The sequence below is a fragment of the Ceratotherium simum genome, chromosome 24 (assembly GCF_057802395.1).
Source record: "Ceratotherium simum simum isolate JZ-2026a chromosome 24, ASM5780239v1, whole genome shotgun sequence".
NCBI lineage: Eukaryota > Metazoa > Chordata > Mammalia > Perissodactyla > Rhinocerotidae > Ceratotherium > Ceratotherium simum.
Genome location: NC_141923.1, coordinates 29,511,219 through 29,526,772, shown reverse-complemented (window position 1 = coordinate 29,526,772; position 15,554 = coordinate 29,511,219). Strand labels below are relative to the sequence as shown.

Below are 15,554 nucleotides of genomic sequence, written 5' to 3'. Positions count from 1 at the left end.
TGTAGCTAAAAATCCTGCACTATCACTTTTCCTGGGGTCTTTGTGTATTTACAGACACACCCTCTGTCTGAGCCTCACCTCTTTTCTGTTTCCTTCACTATTACCATTATCTTCCTCTTAGCACAGGCATTTCCACTGCTCATCCCCTCCTTTTCCTTCTCAAGGTAGGCTTATCACATCCTCCAATACCTTCGTTATTTTGAAGCTACAAGCCCCTCAAGGCCCCAGGCTTAGTGCTCTTCCTCGTCCAAGGTCTGGGTACCAACTGACCATTCCTCCAATGAGTGAGGAATGTTGATTCCTTAGGGATTCTCAGATGCCAGAGAAGGAGAAGGCTATTTGCAACTCTTAAAACAACACATGCCCATTTCAAATTCTGTTTTTGGAGATCACCAGGCATTGTAGATCAGACCTGTAAGAATCTACTGATGCACTTCTAATTGGATTCTAGTAAATATGCTCTAAAAATAACTTACCAAGAATAGCAGAGAATAACCAAATCAAGTATCAGAAATTATTATGGAAAATATAACAAAACTATATCTCATTCAGATGGTTCAGATTGGACAGTTTCTATTTTCCCTGAGTATTACCTGGTCTGGTGAGAATCAGACAGAGGTCTCACTGTGCAGCCCCAACTGGGACCCCAGGGCTTTTGGACCTCCAGCTGACTAAAGGGCATTCCACTGGGGCTCCGTAGTCACAGTGAGTTCACGTTCTTGAACTCAAGAACCAGGGTGATTGCCAGCTAGCTTTGGCTATATCTTAGAATGTTTCCCAAATAAAGAGGAAAACAAATGACAAATTCTTTAAGATTTCTCATAAAGTGCCATTGCTAAGTTTAAGTGCAAACATCTGAATCTTGGCCTACATTAAAAACACATCATTCCTACACCCTCCACCACACAGCATCAAATGAAATCTATGGTTTCTTTAAATTTTTAAATTTTTCTTTAAATTTTAAATTTCTTTAAATTCCATATTATTACATTCTACTATACAAATTATCTTCATCCAAATTGAGGTCACCAAGTAAATACATCTCCAGCTCAAGAATTTATCTGATTAGATTTTAATAAGCCCAATTTTTATTCTGAATTTCACTGTATTATTCCCATCTCATTTTCTTTTCATAATAAAATGGAACCCAATTTCATCAATTATTGTACAAAACCACCTTTCAACAGAGTCCTTGAGTGTATACTAGAATGTCCATGTTAGCTGCCACCCTGTTGGAGACTCTCAGGCTTGTCTCCCCTCATCACAAGAAAGGTATTCTTTTAAGCCCAGGGAATCCCTGGATTTCTTATGAGTGGGTCTAGCTCTCATATAGAACTCATTGGGAGTAGACTCCCATTCCTTTTATTTCTGCTTGAGCCTTCAGCCTATACTTGGGCTGACGCTGACGGACATAATATTTTTGGTTCCACCATTTCTGATTTCTCTGTAAGTTATAGATTCCTCCATTACTGACTAGTGAGTATGTGACTACACAAACAACAGTTTGGCTTAAAGACTCAGGATATTTTATTGTCATAGTGAAAACGACAGCATTGTCAAGTGGCCATAGTGAAAACGACAGCATTGTCAAGTGGCCATAGTGCTGTCCCAAGGCCAGTATGTGAATGAGATCTGTCAGTCTATGCATGTCTCTTGCTTTGGAACTAGAGATCCTTGACTCACCCCTGCAGTGCATTCCCCCACTCCCACTTGTAAACCTTTTACTTAGTATGAAGTATTTTTCCTATTATTCAGTGGTAGCCTATTCCAGATTTGTTTTAATCTTTTACAGTTATTAAACCAAGGAGATTTAACTGAGAGACGGACATGAGCATGGGTGCTGACTCCTGGAAGAGCAGCTCTGTCTGATCCCAGGGTGCATATAGTGGGAACAGGATGCTTATGGCTCATGATCTGCCAGAACCAAAATGAACCTGTGAAGGACAGAACCCCGCTTCTGCCTCTGTTCATCTTTGCTGACACAGAAGATGAATGTAGGAGAGCTTCTCTTCAAACTACCATCTGATCCAGACGAGGAAGAAAGCAGTGAATGTGGGCTGGGTAACTGTACCTACCTCTCTTCCCACTGCAAAATTCTGGGATGGACTTCTCCCAGAAGTGAATTTGATTGTGTGTTGGCTGAAGTTTCTCAGTATGACTGCTGAGAGGAGGTTTTCCTTTGAAGAGTTTTCATCCCAGACTCAGCTGTCTTTTCACATGGATGAACTAAGTCCTACCACCAACCAGAAAACTTCACCAAGAAGTTGAGCTTTCAAGATGCCTTGTTGCTTTGGAGAAGGGAGTGATGTCAATTCTGTTGTGACATTCTCCCTTTAGCAACCTGAGTTAAGAGACTCTCCGCCACTGGGCTGCAAAAAAATAAATTACTTGAATCCCTACTTGGCCCAGGCTGAGGTACTATCTTGTCCACACCTCTACTTGGTCACTTTGTTTTCTACAGTAGCATGTTAAAAGCTTTTTTTTTTTTTTAAGTTAAAAATCACATGGTTCCGAGTTTAAAATGTTTTCTCTTTAAATAAACAAAACAGCCCAGTCAGTGCTTTGGCTTCTTGTTTTGGACAAAATGTGTTTTCTTAGACTGGAGATTAAGAAAATAGTTTAGTCTTTCCCTTTAAGATAGGGCACTGATCTACTCTTTGGATTCCATAGAGGTAAAACTGAGCTCAGGAGTCTTGGAGAACATGACATGAGCATCTTCATCTCTAACTAGGAAATTCCAGATAGAGGTTATCTGAGTATTACTCTGTCGTCACCAGAAAGGAACATGTCTCAGTCTGGAAAAAATGACAATAATAGATACTTTTGAATTTTTCCAGAAAGTTAAAAAAACATGAGAAAGGCGCTTCTGTAGAGTAGGCACTCTTGCTATCATCCTGTCTCTACAACTACTGAGAGAGAATGTCTAATTATTATTGGCGAGAAGAAAACGACTCCAAAGATCACTTACTAGTAGAAACTCGTGGCTGTCAGAGAAGCTTCAAATGTATTTAAAATGAACCTCATGGCTGGCCCCGTGGCTTAGCAGTTAAGTGCGCGCGCTCCACTACTGGCGGCCCGGGTTCGGATCCCGGGCGCGCACTGACGCACCACTTCTCTGGCCATGCTGAGGCCGCGTCCCACATACAGCAACTAGAAGGATGTGCAACTATGACATACACCTATCTACTGATTGGCAATAGATGTTACATCAGAGCCGGTCTTCCTCAGCAAAGAGAGGAGGATTAGCATGGATGTTAGCTCAGGGCTAATCTTCCTCACAAAAAAAATAAATAAAATGAACCTCATGCTGACACACACACTCACAGTGGCACATTCTAAACAGATAACAGGAAACAACTGCTCTTTTAAATACAGTAATTATAGTTCTTAATTTGTTAATGACATGCATAGTCATCCTGTGCTATGTAGACTGAGTTCATGTCAATTGCTTGTATTCTTAAAATGCCAGTTTTTACTTCTTGTAGCCTTCCTTTTATACTAGAGCAGTGGTTCTCAACCAGGGACATTTTCCCCCCTCAGGGGACATTTGGCAATTTCTAGAAACATTTTTGGTTGTCACAACTATGGAGAGGGGTATTACTGGCATCTAGTGAGTAGAGGCCAGGGATGCTGCTAAGCTTCTACAAAGTATAAGACAGCCCCCTCTCCTAACACCCAAAAAAGACTCATCTGGCCCAAAATGTCAATAGTGCTGAGATCGAGAAACTCTGGACTAGAAGTTGCAGACTTGTCAACCAGATATTTGTTTTGCCCACACAGTATTTCCAAGTAATTTTTTAATTAGTTGCTAACATGCATATTTCTGGCTTCTATTGAAAATGCAGTTGATCTGGCAATTCTGGGCCTGGATTCCAGCAGAGACTCCAGTCTCTACTCTCTCCTGCTATCTTACACCCAGCCCATTTGATCCATTTATGTTTCCTGACTATCCCCTGTAGGCATCTGGGCTTGTGCCCTTTTTTCTGTACCCATAGTTTAAGTGTGAGGCACAAAGCAGGAACCCTTAATTGCTCTGATCCCTCCACCCTGAGCTTCTCCATTTTGATTTATGGGAACCATTCCCTGTTATCTGCTACTTTTCTTCCCCATTCTCCAAGAGTAACCATGACTCAAAACTTAAATTTTGCTTGCCTTAACTCCACCCCAAGTTAGCTGCTTAAAATTATTGAAAAGCAGTAATTTTAAGTGTACTGATTAAGCAAGTGATTTGAGATTATCTAGCAGTTCATAAGACATGTCCTCCAGTTCTTTCTCGGGGCTTGTAGGCTTTTCCAGGGATTCTTCTAAATCCTGCTGTGGATTTCTGATGCTGAATTTTGCAGTTCCATGGGTGCTGCAGAATAAATTAAAACATATAAAATAAAAAACTTCTAATTAAAGAAAGAATTATGTAAGGCTTAAGGATGATTTCAATATTTTCATTATTTTATATGGAGTGTAAAGGGAAATTTCTAGGGGGAAAACTGGGATAGGAATTAGGGGAGGGGCCATTAGGACTTAAGAAACAAAACAAAATGGAGAATAATGGAGAGACAATGTTTTTCTCCCTTTGACATACGAGGTATCAATGGAGGAGGTGGTGCTGATGAGTTACCTTTAAAGAGTGCTGGATTTTAACAAGTCATGGTGCCCATGCTGAGGGGAAAAGAAAGGCTTTGATTGTTCAGGGTGTTATAGCTTTTATTGTGGCTCTATAAGGTTTTTGCCTTCAATTATCCAAAAAAATAAAGAGTGCTAGGAAAACAGTTTTATCATTTTATAGGAAGTAAAAATATACATGATTTTTCTTCACAAGTGAAGTGGAAGTATTTTTGACTGATGGCATTGGAACTGGCATTGGGAAAATGATCTGTTTCAAATTGAAGGAATCTAAACCTAATATACAATGGTTATCTTTTATTTACAACTGCACTACTCTCCAAATTTGAATGTGTTACTTGGAGATCTCTGGATTAGTATTCTATAAATATAGGATTGTGATCTTAAAATACGAAGGGCTGTTCTAAAGTTTCCTGCCAGTTGCCTTACTAGGGATGGCAGCTTGAGAGCATGACAGCAGCATCTCCGATTACCTGGGACAATCACGGACTTCTGACTGCTCCTTCCATTGTACATCCCTGGTGCCCTGACCCTTATTCCTCACAAAATCTTCATCCAGGCCAGCCTGCTTCAGGGTGTCTCGATACCGTTGTTCTGCTTCTTTTCTGGCAAGGTCCTGTGGTGATGGAAACTGATCTGCTGTAGCTGTCTTGTAAATTACTAGATAATTGTAATTACTTGCATAACCTGTGTGTTTACAATACTCTTCCCCACCCACCCTGCCATTACTGCTGGGCACAGATTTGAATGAAAATCACTTAGAGCCTTGTTTTCAAGCCCTGAAGTACATAGGAACTACCTGAAGATCTTGTTAAAATGCAAATTCTCATTTAGTAGGTCTCAGATGGGGCCTGCAATTCTGTATTTCTAACACTCCCAGGAGATGCCAACTGTTGGTTTGGGAGCTACCCCTTTGAGAAGCAAGGATTTAGATTTTTGGAAGACCAAGTGAGATCCAGATGAAAAAGACTAAATTTTTAAGATTTTAGGATTTATTTTAATAAGATTTAATTTTAAAATTTAAAAGCAACCAAACCATCATCAGGAACACTAAACTATAACAAACAGAAAATAAGCTGTACTAGTAACACTCCTAACAGTAGATAGATGGTCTGCAAGTGAACTAGAAAAAGGTTATTTTTTCTTTGGTTTAATTCAGGTGTTCAAGAGCAAAATCATATAGAGTACTTTGTATTTTTCCTAGAGTGGTGAAAGATCTGTTGAGATCTGGGAGTGAGCTTGCCTTAAAAAAATGAAGAGCAAAGGTTATTAAGAGAGATTGTGAACAATACAAGTTGCTAAGTAAATCCAAGACAGTCCAGTCCGCATGTGTGTGAGGGTGTGTGTGATATGTGGCGGGGTGGAGAGGAGTGGACCCAGGAAATGCCTAGATAATGCACTGGCTATAAGATGGAGATAATGCCCAGCAGTTGGAATCAGGTCACTAGGGAACCCCAACTTTTGTCTGAAACTGTGGACAGGAGAGAGAGCTACAGAGCCTGATGCAGCCCAAAGCTGCCTGGATGGTGGCCTTTCTAAGGCTGTTCGAGTAGCTCCAGAGCTTCCTTAGGGAGATCTCAACTGACTCTGACTTCCCTAAAATTCTATAGAATATCTTAAAATGATTCTTCCAGCCTGAAAGCTACTTAATCTGGAGAGGGCCTTGTAGGGTGCTCGTGAGCATCCCAACCTCTGGAGACCTATAAATGTGCCACAGCTCTAGCAGCTGGGGATGCCCAGGGCACGAGCGCTGCAGGAGAGATGACGTTAGGAAGTTAAAGATATTCTTACTAACACAGCCAAACTGTCACTGTGTGTTTGGGATCTAACCCCAACTCTGATTCAAACTGAAACCAAGACTATCATGAAGACTCCAGGAAGTGCAATATCCCTTTATAAATGTCTTTGGAGTCCAGTCTTGGATGAAATCAGTCCAAGCAACATTCACCACTGCACTATTTATTTTGGGGAAAGATGGTAGTAATAAAATGGGCCCAATTTAGATCTTTCTGAGCCTCAAGGAAATGTTTAATACCCAGATTTTAAACTGTTTAATCATTTCTAAGAGCCCTTTGATCCAAGACAGAAAGAAAATGAATGATGGTTTAGTTTTACCTTGGTAACTTGTTCGAAGAGATAGGGCCTTGTTTGTATTCTCTTCTTCATTTCCTCCAATTCTTTCTTATACTCTTTTGCTCTTTTACGATCATTGTTCCTGGAATTAACAAGATTTTTAGAGTGAATTCTGTCTTTTTCCAATCTGGAATACCCTTCATTCCAATTGAGCAGAGTAACTCCCAAGGACATTGTAAATTCCGAACCATGCCTGGCAAAATCCTGGACTCTGTGTGATTACAGGAGCCTACCCTAATTCCTCCATTTTGCCAGTTTCAAGGCCAATTATCTGTTGGATCCCAAGACAGGCACTCCTTTGACACATGGAGGACACTGACCGATTCTCTTTCAGCTTTGCTTTGAACACCTCCTCCAGGCTTTTATGGGGATCCATGGCTTTTGCACGCAAGGTCACGGATTTAGACATTGCTTGACACTTCTTTTTGTGCATCTCCAACCACTGAGTACTCTCATCTGCTTTGTCCTTTTTTTCAAGTGAACTTCTAAAGAGAGGAGGCAAAAAAAGAATACAGATGACCAACCTGGCTATATTTAAAAGCAATCTTAGTAACTTTTCTGGAAAATAAACTAGTATTTTCCATGAATGCGGTGAGTAATTTACCACACTGGCATTTCAGAAAAAATAAGATTCTGAGGTTAAATGCACTGGCAGATGAAGCCTTCCCAGCACTATGGATTTTTCTGCCCCAGGAGAAGTTAATTAATTGAACTGAAAAACACATGAGTTAAAATATCCTTACACTCAGGCTTCTTGACTATATGGGAACAAAATAATACTAACAGCTACCATTTGCTGAGCTACCTACCCTGAACTAAGTGCAGACAGTCACCAATAAATGCTTTATATCCAATATCTTTTGTAATCCTCAAAACTGCCCTATAAGGTAAGGACTGGAAGCCCCTGTTTTATAGGCAAGGAGATCGAGCCTCAGAGAGGGTAAGCTACTTGCTCAAAGCTACCCAGCATGCAGTGGAAAAGCCAAGATTAGAACCAGGATGTCTCACTCCCAAGTCTGCCCTTGAGCACTGCACGGTAATCAGTAGGCTGGAAGGTGCCTGGGTTCATGGTCTACAAATCTGCATTTTCACAGAGAACTGGAAATAGACCTCCTCCAGTGCACAATCTGGGGTCAACTTTGTGTGTAAATATCATTCTACAATGTACTATGGAGAGTTCTACCAAATGGATAGATTAGGAAGGAGGGCATGAAAGTTTAATCTGCTAATATATCAAACTCCCTATTGCTGGGAAACAGATGTAGACATCCTCTATAGGTGGGCCAACCCCTGGTTCATGAGGCCTATCTTATTGGGACCTCAGGATACTGATGCATTCAGCCTTGATTTAGTAGCCAACTATGAAATTTGAGGAAGAAGGAAGTATGCCTTGGCTTCTAAATACATTTCTAAAATCCCTGTTGTGGGTCCTAAAGAGCCAGCTAGGATTCGTGTACTCCTCTGTGAGCCCCATGGGAAAGCACTAAGATGCTCGTCCTCGCCCAGGGCTAAGCTGCTTGTTACACCACGACGTCTCCGCTGACTGGGTCAGAGGTGTAGTGGAGGAACTCTTACTGGGGCACTGGCTGGATGAGAACAATATCATGATAGTCAGGTCAGTTAAAGAGTTAAGAAATAAGGAGGCTCCTGCTTCCCAACAGACTTCTAGTAGTTCCCCAAGATGAATCTCAGAGAATCTTAAATCTGTGCAATGGATGCCTCATCATCTTTGTGGCGGGGTCAGCCACTTGCAGTCATGCTTCTCTGAATGCCTGTTCCTAATGGCTTCCTCTTTCATGTGTGGGTCTTCGCCCATGTTGTTCTCTCCATCTGGAACCTTCTTTCTTTCCAGTCTTTGTCTGACTAACTCCTCATTCTTCAGGTTTCACCTTAGACATCTATCACAAGAGCCCCCTGCCCCAGGCTGCCCAGTGCCACCACATAGGGGGGACCACCCAGTAGTCCCCCATCATTGCAATACTCACAAAATATGGTAACTTCTTTGCTTTTCTGTATTTTAGACTAGCTATTAAACTACAGGTTCCACAAGGTATCTCAGCCTTAACATTATGCCTGGCACAGGTAAGTCCCCCATGAATATTTGCTGAGTGATGAGGGATTCTCCAGCACTAAGTGTGGAGGGCCACATGTATTCTTGTCCTTGATCAGAGAACTCCCTTCCACCCCTTTTGGTCTCTCTGATAACAGGAGAGGAGGCCCAGCAGCAGGGTGGTTGGCAGCATTTGGGCCAAGATCTGAGCATTATGAGTCTCGTACAGCCTGACCACTCACCTGACTGCAGACTCCCTCTTCCTGGTGGCATCTGTGATGTGCACAGGGAGGGTGTTGGCAGAGAGGGAAGCAAGGCCACTCAGAGAACGACTCCTTGGCAGGGGTGTAACGGGTGGCTCCACGGAGTCCTAAAAGAAACGAAGGCTGGTAATCACAGCATGTGTGATTAGTTTCTATCTTAACTAAGATTCAACTTCAGTGAAGGACTAGTCAGACTGAGAATCTTCTTTTTTTCCCTGGGATTAAGGCAAGGATAATGAGATCTTGAGTTTAGTAACCAGGCCAAGACTTAGATATCAATTCCCAAGTTTTTAAATCAAATGAGAAGAGTTCTTTGGAACTGGTATAGAGACACAAGCAATTGATCCCAACTCACTGCCTTCCAGACCTGCTTGGATTTATTTTTACAAATTCTCTTTCTAGAAAAATTCCCTCTAGGAAAGGAAAGAAAGGAAGTATTCTTGTGGTCTTAAGTTTATAGGAATTGTGGATCTGCTTACAGCTGAGCCAGTGTTTAAAAAAAGATAGAAAAATGTCATGAGAAGTGCCTTCCATTAAGACCTGGCCCGTCCCCGTATTTCGGGCCTCAGGCCCTGACCCTCCCATGGCTGCCTGGGCTCTCACCCTCCTCCCTCCAGAGGTGGCGGCATCGCAGGGCCGCTGAGTGTGACGCAGGCTGGCGGTTCTCAGGAAGAAGGGCTTGTTGCGAGTCACCTCTCTGGTGTCCCTTCTCTTGGCAGCTCTTCTCTGGAAGGCCTTGTAAAGGCCCTCATAGTCAGGGACAGCAGGATTCACACGAGGCTGGAATCCAAAGTCAGTCTGCAGAAACCCAAGCTTTTCCTCCCGGGTTCGGGTGGCTATGCGAGGCTGTGGGTCAGCCCGGCTACTGGAGAAGGCGATGGGGGAGGAGGCCTTCTGGAGCATGTCCAGGGCTCTCATCTGGATGCGAATTTTCCTGAAGAGCTCAGCTTCTGTGGAGAAAAGGCAGGGTGTTGATGGGTGAGAAGGGATCAAGCCTCATACTAAAAGGTTTGGAGAGCTTTCCCTCTAAAACACCAGCTGGAGCTGCTCGTTAACTTTTCAGGAATTTTGTGAGCCAGTTGATATCATGTGGGAAGCCTGAAATTGGCCAGGATAGGAACATTTATACCATGGAAAATGGCAAACACTACAAATCAGCTTGCTTTTTTTTTTCTGGAGAGTTCGTTAATAAACATTAACCAGGACACCACTGCCGTGTGCCAATCAGGCTGCAGAAGCAGCTACCATTTATGCTTACTGAGCACTTTCTATGGTTCCTTCTTCAGAGGCGAAGGAGGAGGGCTGGGCCAGTCACCTGCTCCTCTCCCAGGTCTCCCCATCTCAGAAAAAGGCCCCACCACCCACCAACTGGCCGAGCCCGTGGCCCAAATCATTCTTGACTCCTCCCTCTCTCATCTCATCAGTCACAAGTTCTGCCGTCTCTTCCTCTTTAATGTCTCTCCAGTCCAGCCTCTCTTCACCATCCCTGCTATGAGTTTTAAAATTTCTCAACAGAATTGTTGACATGGTCTCCTATAGATCAACATCCCTCCAGTCTTGCCCCTCCCCCTTTAATTATCACCATGGCAATCAGAGTGCCTTTCTGAACTGCGTATCTGATCATGAGCCACCCTACTTAAAACCCTTCAGTGGCTCCCTAGTGCCCTAAACATGAAGTCCAAACTCCCTCCCATGGCCTACAAGGCCTCCCAGGGCTGGCCCATGCCTGCCTCTGCCTCCCCACTCACTTTTCACTCTACCCGTACCTTTCCATCCCTTGAATGTACTCAGCCTTCTCTTCCCTCCATGCTATATCTCTGCCTGGCACACCCTTCCTCCCTCTGCATCGAATTAACCATGGCTCATCCTTCAGGGTCAGCCTCAGTGCTCACTTTCCCTGGGTACCTTCCCTAACTGTTCCCACCCCTCACCACACCCTAAGTCAGGTCCCTCTGTTACATGCTCCACAGGACCCCCAGGTTTCTCCCTTTAATCCTTGCAAATGACTCACCACTTTTGTAATTATTTGTCTATTATTTGTCTCCCTCGTGTGTCCACAAACTCCATGTCTGTTTATTCTCCGTAGAATAGTGCCTGCGGCTCAGCACACGTTATTGAATGAGCGAATAAAGCCTGAGTCCCTTAATCAAGCTACAGTTCTTGAAGTGTGTACCTCACCAGGATGGGCAGGGGGGCTTTCCTCAGGGGCACCTGGCTAGTGGTGGCACTGGCCTAAGCTGGTCCTTGGATGTCTCATTGGTTCTCTGCTCTCACACCTGTGCTGCCACAGAGGCCTTCGCATCAACTCACTGAGAGAGGGGTCAACAGGACAAACCTGGGGGCACAGTAGGACCTCTGACTCCTCACTCCTTACAGGGCTCTGCCATTGTATAAATAGACCCAACTCTACCCCACGGCCTGCACTGAGTGTGGCCTCTAGCAGGTCCACGAAACAGCTCATCTCCAAGCCAGGCTGGCCCCAGAGCCTGATTAAATCCCCACAGCACTTCTTGAAACCCCCAGGCAAGAGGCAGCAAAATGGCAAGAACGTCTTTACCCTGGAGTTTGTCCCCAAGGGCTGGCTCCAGAATGGACTTGGGGATCCTTCTGGTGGCTTTCTGCTTGGGGACCTTGGCCTTAGCTGTGGCGGCCAACTCCCTTTGTTGAGTGGTTTCCTTTCGCTGTTGCTCCTTCACCAGGAAGCTGAAGGGCTTCAAGGAAGAGAGGAGCAGTTCCTTCCTCTTTTGGATCCCTGCCCGCCTGCGGGCTTCATTGCGCTCCATGATCTCCTGGTAGAGGGGCAGGTAGACATGTGCGGGCACAGGTTGTGCCCGGAACTGCCGGTGGCACTCGGCCTCCTCCTGACCCTGCCTCTGAGCCTGCTGTCTCTCGTGCTCAAAGGAGGCAGGTGAGGCCAGCCACTGGGCCTTCTTCCAGGCCTCACGCAGCGTCATGCGGAACGGCTGAGGGACGGTGATGGATGATGCCCAGGAGCTGATGTTTTTATGCTGGGAAGGAGACCTGGAGTCTGAAGGTGGCTGGGCCAGAACCTTGGGAATGTCGGAGGGAAGGTTGCTCAGGGAGCTGCAGCGCCTTGTGGAGCCACACCTGCAGGGAGAAAGCAGCTCTGTGTGCGGAGGACAGGGCAGCCAGGGGGCCCAGCTCCTCCCAGCTCCTCTTCCCTGCTCCTCCCCAGTCTTCCCTTCCAGCAGGTCACAGCTAGCTTCTCAGCCTAAATCACAGCCCCACAGGCCTCTAAGCCCACACCTTTCTCAGCTATCCTCCCTCCTTCCCACAGGCCATCCTGGCAGCCTTAGTAGGAAGTCTCTTCTCAGAATTGATCCAAGAATTGCCACTTTGCACTCTAACATTTTCATTTGGTAGAGAGAAGAGAGCAATGGTACAGAGGAGGGCTTTAGAGTCAGACCCAAGTTCAAATCTTGCTTCAAACAATTGCCCGCTGTGTGACCTTGAGCAAGGTTCTCTTGGAACTTCAATTTCCTCATCTGTAGAATGGCAAAAAAAAATATCTACTTACGGAGTTATTGGGAGGAGAAAATAAATATTAAGTGAGATAAAGTACACATGCATATAAGAGGGCTTGGCCAAGGTAAATGTGGTTCGTTGCTGTTCTCAGGGAGGTAGTCTGTCTGGGAAAGACATCCCTTTAATCAGTCCCAATGCTTCCGGTGACTAAGGGTTAGGACTGCTGGGTAGGAGTCAGAACACATGTTTGGATCCAAAGGCTGATTCTGAGCCGGAGCCTGGGTAAGTAGCCATGTGCAGAAGTGGTCTTTGCTTTACTGAGGAAGAAGATGAGGCCCAGAGTCATGACATGACTTGGCCAGGGTTATGCAGGGAGGCAGCTGTGGAACTGCAGTGCCTTACCTTGGAGACTGGGGGCACTGAACCTGCCGCTTCCCCCTGCCTTTGTCTTGGAAGAAATGCTTCAGGTCCTCATCATCTTCAGAGAGGTTCTCATCACTGTCGAGGTCAGACTGATAAAGAGATTCCAACAGGCACCACCTGCCTTTCTGCCTCAGTATCTGCAGGGTCTCGTAAAAGCTCCCAGTTGAGTCAGAAGTAGAATCAGTCTCTTCCTCTGGGCTGAGGAACTCATCGAGTTTGCCAGCCCTGGGCAAAACCAGCCTATCCCCAGACAGCTCCTCTTCTGCCTCTGTGTCTGAGGAGGATTTGGGGGGAAATATCTAAAATGAAATAGAATAGATTACGGGTCACACTATAATTTCAAATTTACTCAAAACCTAACTGTTAATTTCGCTTTGAATAAGCCTCTGTATATTAGGGACTGGGGAGAAACAAAGAAAAATAAGATGTGCTCCTTGCTTTAAAGAAATTTCACAAATTGGTATATGGGATGTGCTTGGTTCCCTACGTCATGCAGTGTGGTGAGCATGTACAGAACCTACTCTGCTCCCTGCATTCTGCCCCCTGCACGCCAGGAATTCTACCAGTGACCTTGGCCACACTCTGGGCCCTGTTCTACTTGCGTTTCACCAACTTGTTGCCAATCTTTCTTTTCCTGCTTCCCCTGTCTACACCTCTGCTTTCCTCATATTCTAGCAAATTTCCACTCTGTTACTGGGAATGGATAATTAACAGGAAAGACAATGTGGTCTAGCTGAAAGATCAATGTCCTAGAAAGTGTGAAATCCAACTGGGTTTAAATAGTCCATTCATTCCGAAAATATTATTGGATGCCTAATGTGCACTGGGCATTAGGCTGAAAACAAACAAACAAGGTCCCTGCTCTCATGAAGCTTACATTCTATTGAAGGGAGACAGACAATATAAGATGATAAATTCAATGACAGCCATAAAACTGTGAGGTTACAGAGTGATGGAGTGGCTATGGTAAGCTTCTCTGTGGACAAAAGCCCATCAGAAAAGACCACTAGGAATGGCCCTTTCAGTAAGACAGTGGGGAGTGGGGGAGGGGCTTTTTCTAGGGTTAGCTTGTCCTGAATGAACCTGAGGAGGGTTAGGGGAAGCAGGGATCAACTCTGGATGGATGCTATCATGAAGAGGGCACAGTGTAGTAAGTGGGTGATTAGGCAATTTTTATGCAAAAGGTGACAAAACCAAAGTGGGGCTGGGTAAGTAACTGATAAATAAGCATAATTATTAGAAGAACGGGGTGTTAGTCATCTTGCAGGGACAGTGTGGCCCTGTAAGAAACACGGTTTTCCGCTAATCTTGCCTGGCCTTATCGGTGTCTATTACAGTCTGAGTTTTACTTTCTCAGTCCTGAGCTGATTTTTACTTTCTCACCGTGGAGGAGTTTTGGATTGACACCTGATTGATTAGAAGGAGCCAGCCTTGCTAAGATCTGGTGTAAGAGAGTTCTGGGTTCAAGGAACAGCAAATGCAAAGGCCTTGAGGCAGGACCTGAGACAGGAGCAAATTTGACTCCTGGAGAGGTAGAAAGAGGGCCAGTGTGGCTAGAGGACAGTAACATGAGGCAGGTGTAGGGCCAGGATTGGACTGTATAGGATGAGGGGTTGCAGCTGGAAACCACTTGGGAGGAGGCCTCTGGGTGACACTTGGTGATAGTTTTACAGGATTCTCTAAGGTCCAGCTCTAATACTGAAAAGAACACTGGATTCTGAGTCAGGTATGTATGTGCTCTAAGCCCTCACTCTGCTACTGAAGAGCGTGTGATCTTACGAAAATTTCTTTTTTTAAATGACTTTATTGAGATATAATTCACATACCACACAATTCACTTAAAGTGTATAATTCGATGGGTTTTAGCATATTCAGAGTTGTGCAACCATTACCACAATCAATTTTTAGAACATTTTAATCACCCCAAAAAGAAACCCCATACCATTTAGCGGTCGCTCCCTATTTTCCCTAACCCTACCCCCCCGCCCCGCCAGCCCTCAGCAACCACCAATCTGCTTTCTGTCTCTATGGTTTTGGGGGCAAATTTCTTAATCTCTCTGTGCCTCAGTTTTCCACAAAGTGGAGACAACAATAGTACGACTGGTCCTCGGGTAGTTGAGAGGATAAGCGAAAACGGAGGGTCGTTGCTATGGTTCTATGAAGAGGCTGACGTAAGGCTTAAGCGGTTCAGGTCCCCAGTCAGAGTCCGCCTCCTGGTCCCTAAACGCTGCCAATTTTAATCCCACGCCCCTCCGTGACACGCCTCTGCCGTCTGTCTCCAAGGCAACGCAAACAGTTTCCTCTCTTAGGGATTCCTTTCCGGGGCGCAGACCTGATTCCTCCCCTTCTCTTTCTCTCCTCACCTGACGGCTCCACTGAGCGCCGCCGGAGGCTCCCGCAGGCCTCCCCACGGTCATCTTCTCAGCGCTGCAGAGACAGCAGCGGCGGCGACGCTAGCTACGCGGGTGAGGTTCCGCCCCTTTCTAGCTTTGGCTTCCGATTGGCTCTCAGGCGGATTGCATGAACCAGTCCCCTTCCCAGACAGCCTCCAATCCTTCCCGCCCAAGAAGGCAATGGTC

General features: G+C 45.0%; 2 protein-coding genes across 8 annotated transcripts in view; one reads left to right on the top strand and one right to left on the bottom strand.

Moving 5' to 3' along the window:
• ZNF410 (zinc finger protein 410) overlaps positions 1-2,557 on the top strand; it is a 38,748-nt gene extending 36,191 nt beyond the window's left edge. For all 6 annotated transcript variants that reach the window (XM_087448221.1, XM_087448219.1, XM_004426339.2 and 3 more), the window contains one exon: positions 1,793-2,557. In XM_087448221.1, the coding sequence (XP_087304347.1) occupies positions 1,793-1,831 (39 nt within the window). In that variant the 3' untranslated portion in view covers positions 1,832-2,557. The remainder of the gene's footprint in view (positions 1-1,792) is intronic.
• On the bottom strand, positions 1,943-15,457 carry FAM161B (FAM161 centrosomal protein B). Of its 2 annotated transcripts, none has more exons than XM_014784396.2 (9): positions 15,339-15,457; positions 12,955-13,274; positions 11,624-12,174; positions 9,670-10,016; positions 9,046-9,173; positions 7,074-7,238; positions 6,736-6,835; positions 5,094-5,236; positions 1,943-4,354 (listed from the first exon to the last, which is right to left on the bottom strand). In XM_014784396.2, exons 1-9 carry the CDS (start codon positions 15,390-15,392, stop codon positions 4,216-4,218), a joined length of 1,947 nt encoding a protein of 648 aa, XP_014639882.1. In that variant the 5' UTR covers positions 15,393-15,457; the 3' UTR covers positions 1,943-4,215. The 2 variants fall into 2 exon arrangements, with proteins under 2 accessions (XP_014639882.1, XP_087304341.1); XM_087448215.1 differs by having other exon boundaries at positions 9,760-10,016.
• Positions 15,458-15,554: the final 97 nt, after the last annotated feature.

Bases quoted from the DNA above. Each gene is read 5' to 3' on its own strand.
- FAM161B (XM_014784396.2), bottom strand. From the start codon at position 15,392: ATGACCGTGGGGAGGCCTGCGGGAGCCTCCGGCGGCGCTCAGTGGAGC. The intron at 10,017-11,623 runs GTAAAGACGTTC...TTTTCTCCACAG, and splicing joins CCTTGGGGACAAACTCCAGG to AAGCTGAGCTCTTCAGGAAA. The intron at 9,174-9,669 runs GTGAGAGCCCAG...CGTTTCTTTTAG, and splicing joins CCACCTCTGGAGGGAGGAGG to GACTCCGTGGAGCCACCCGT.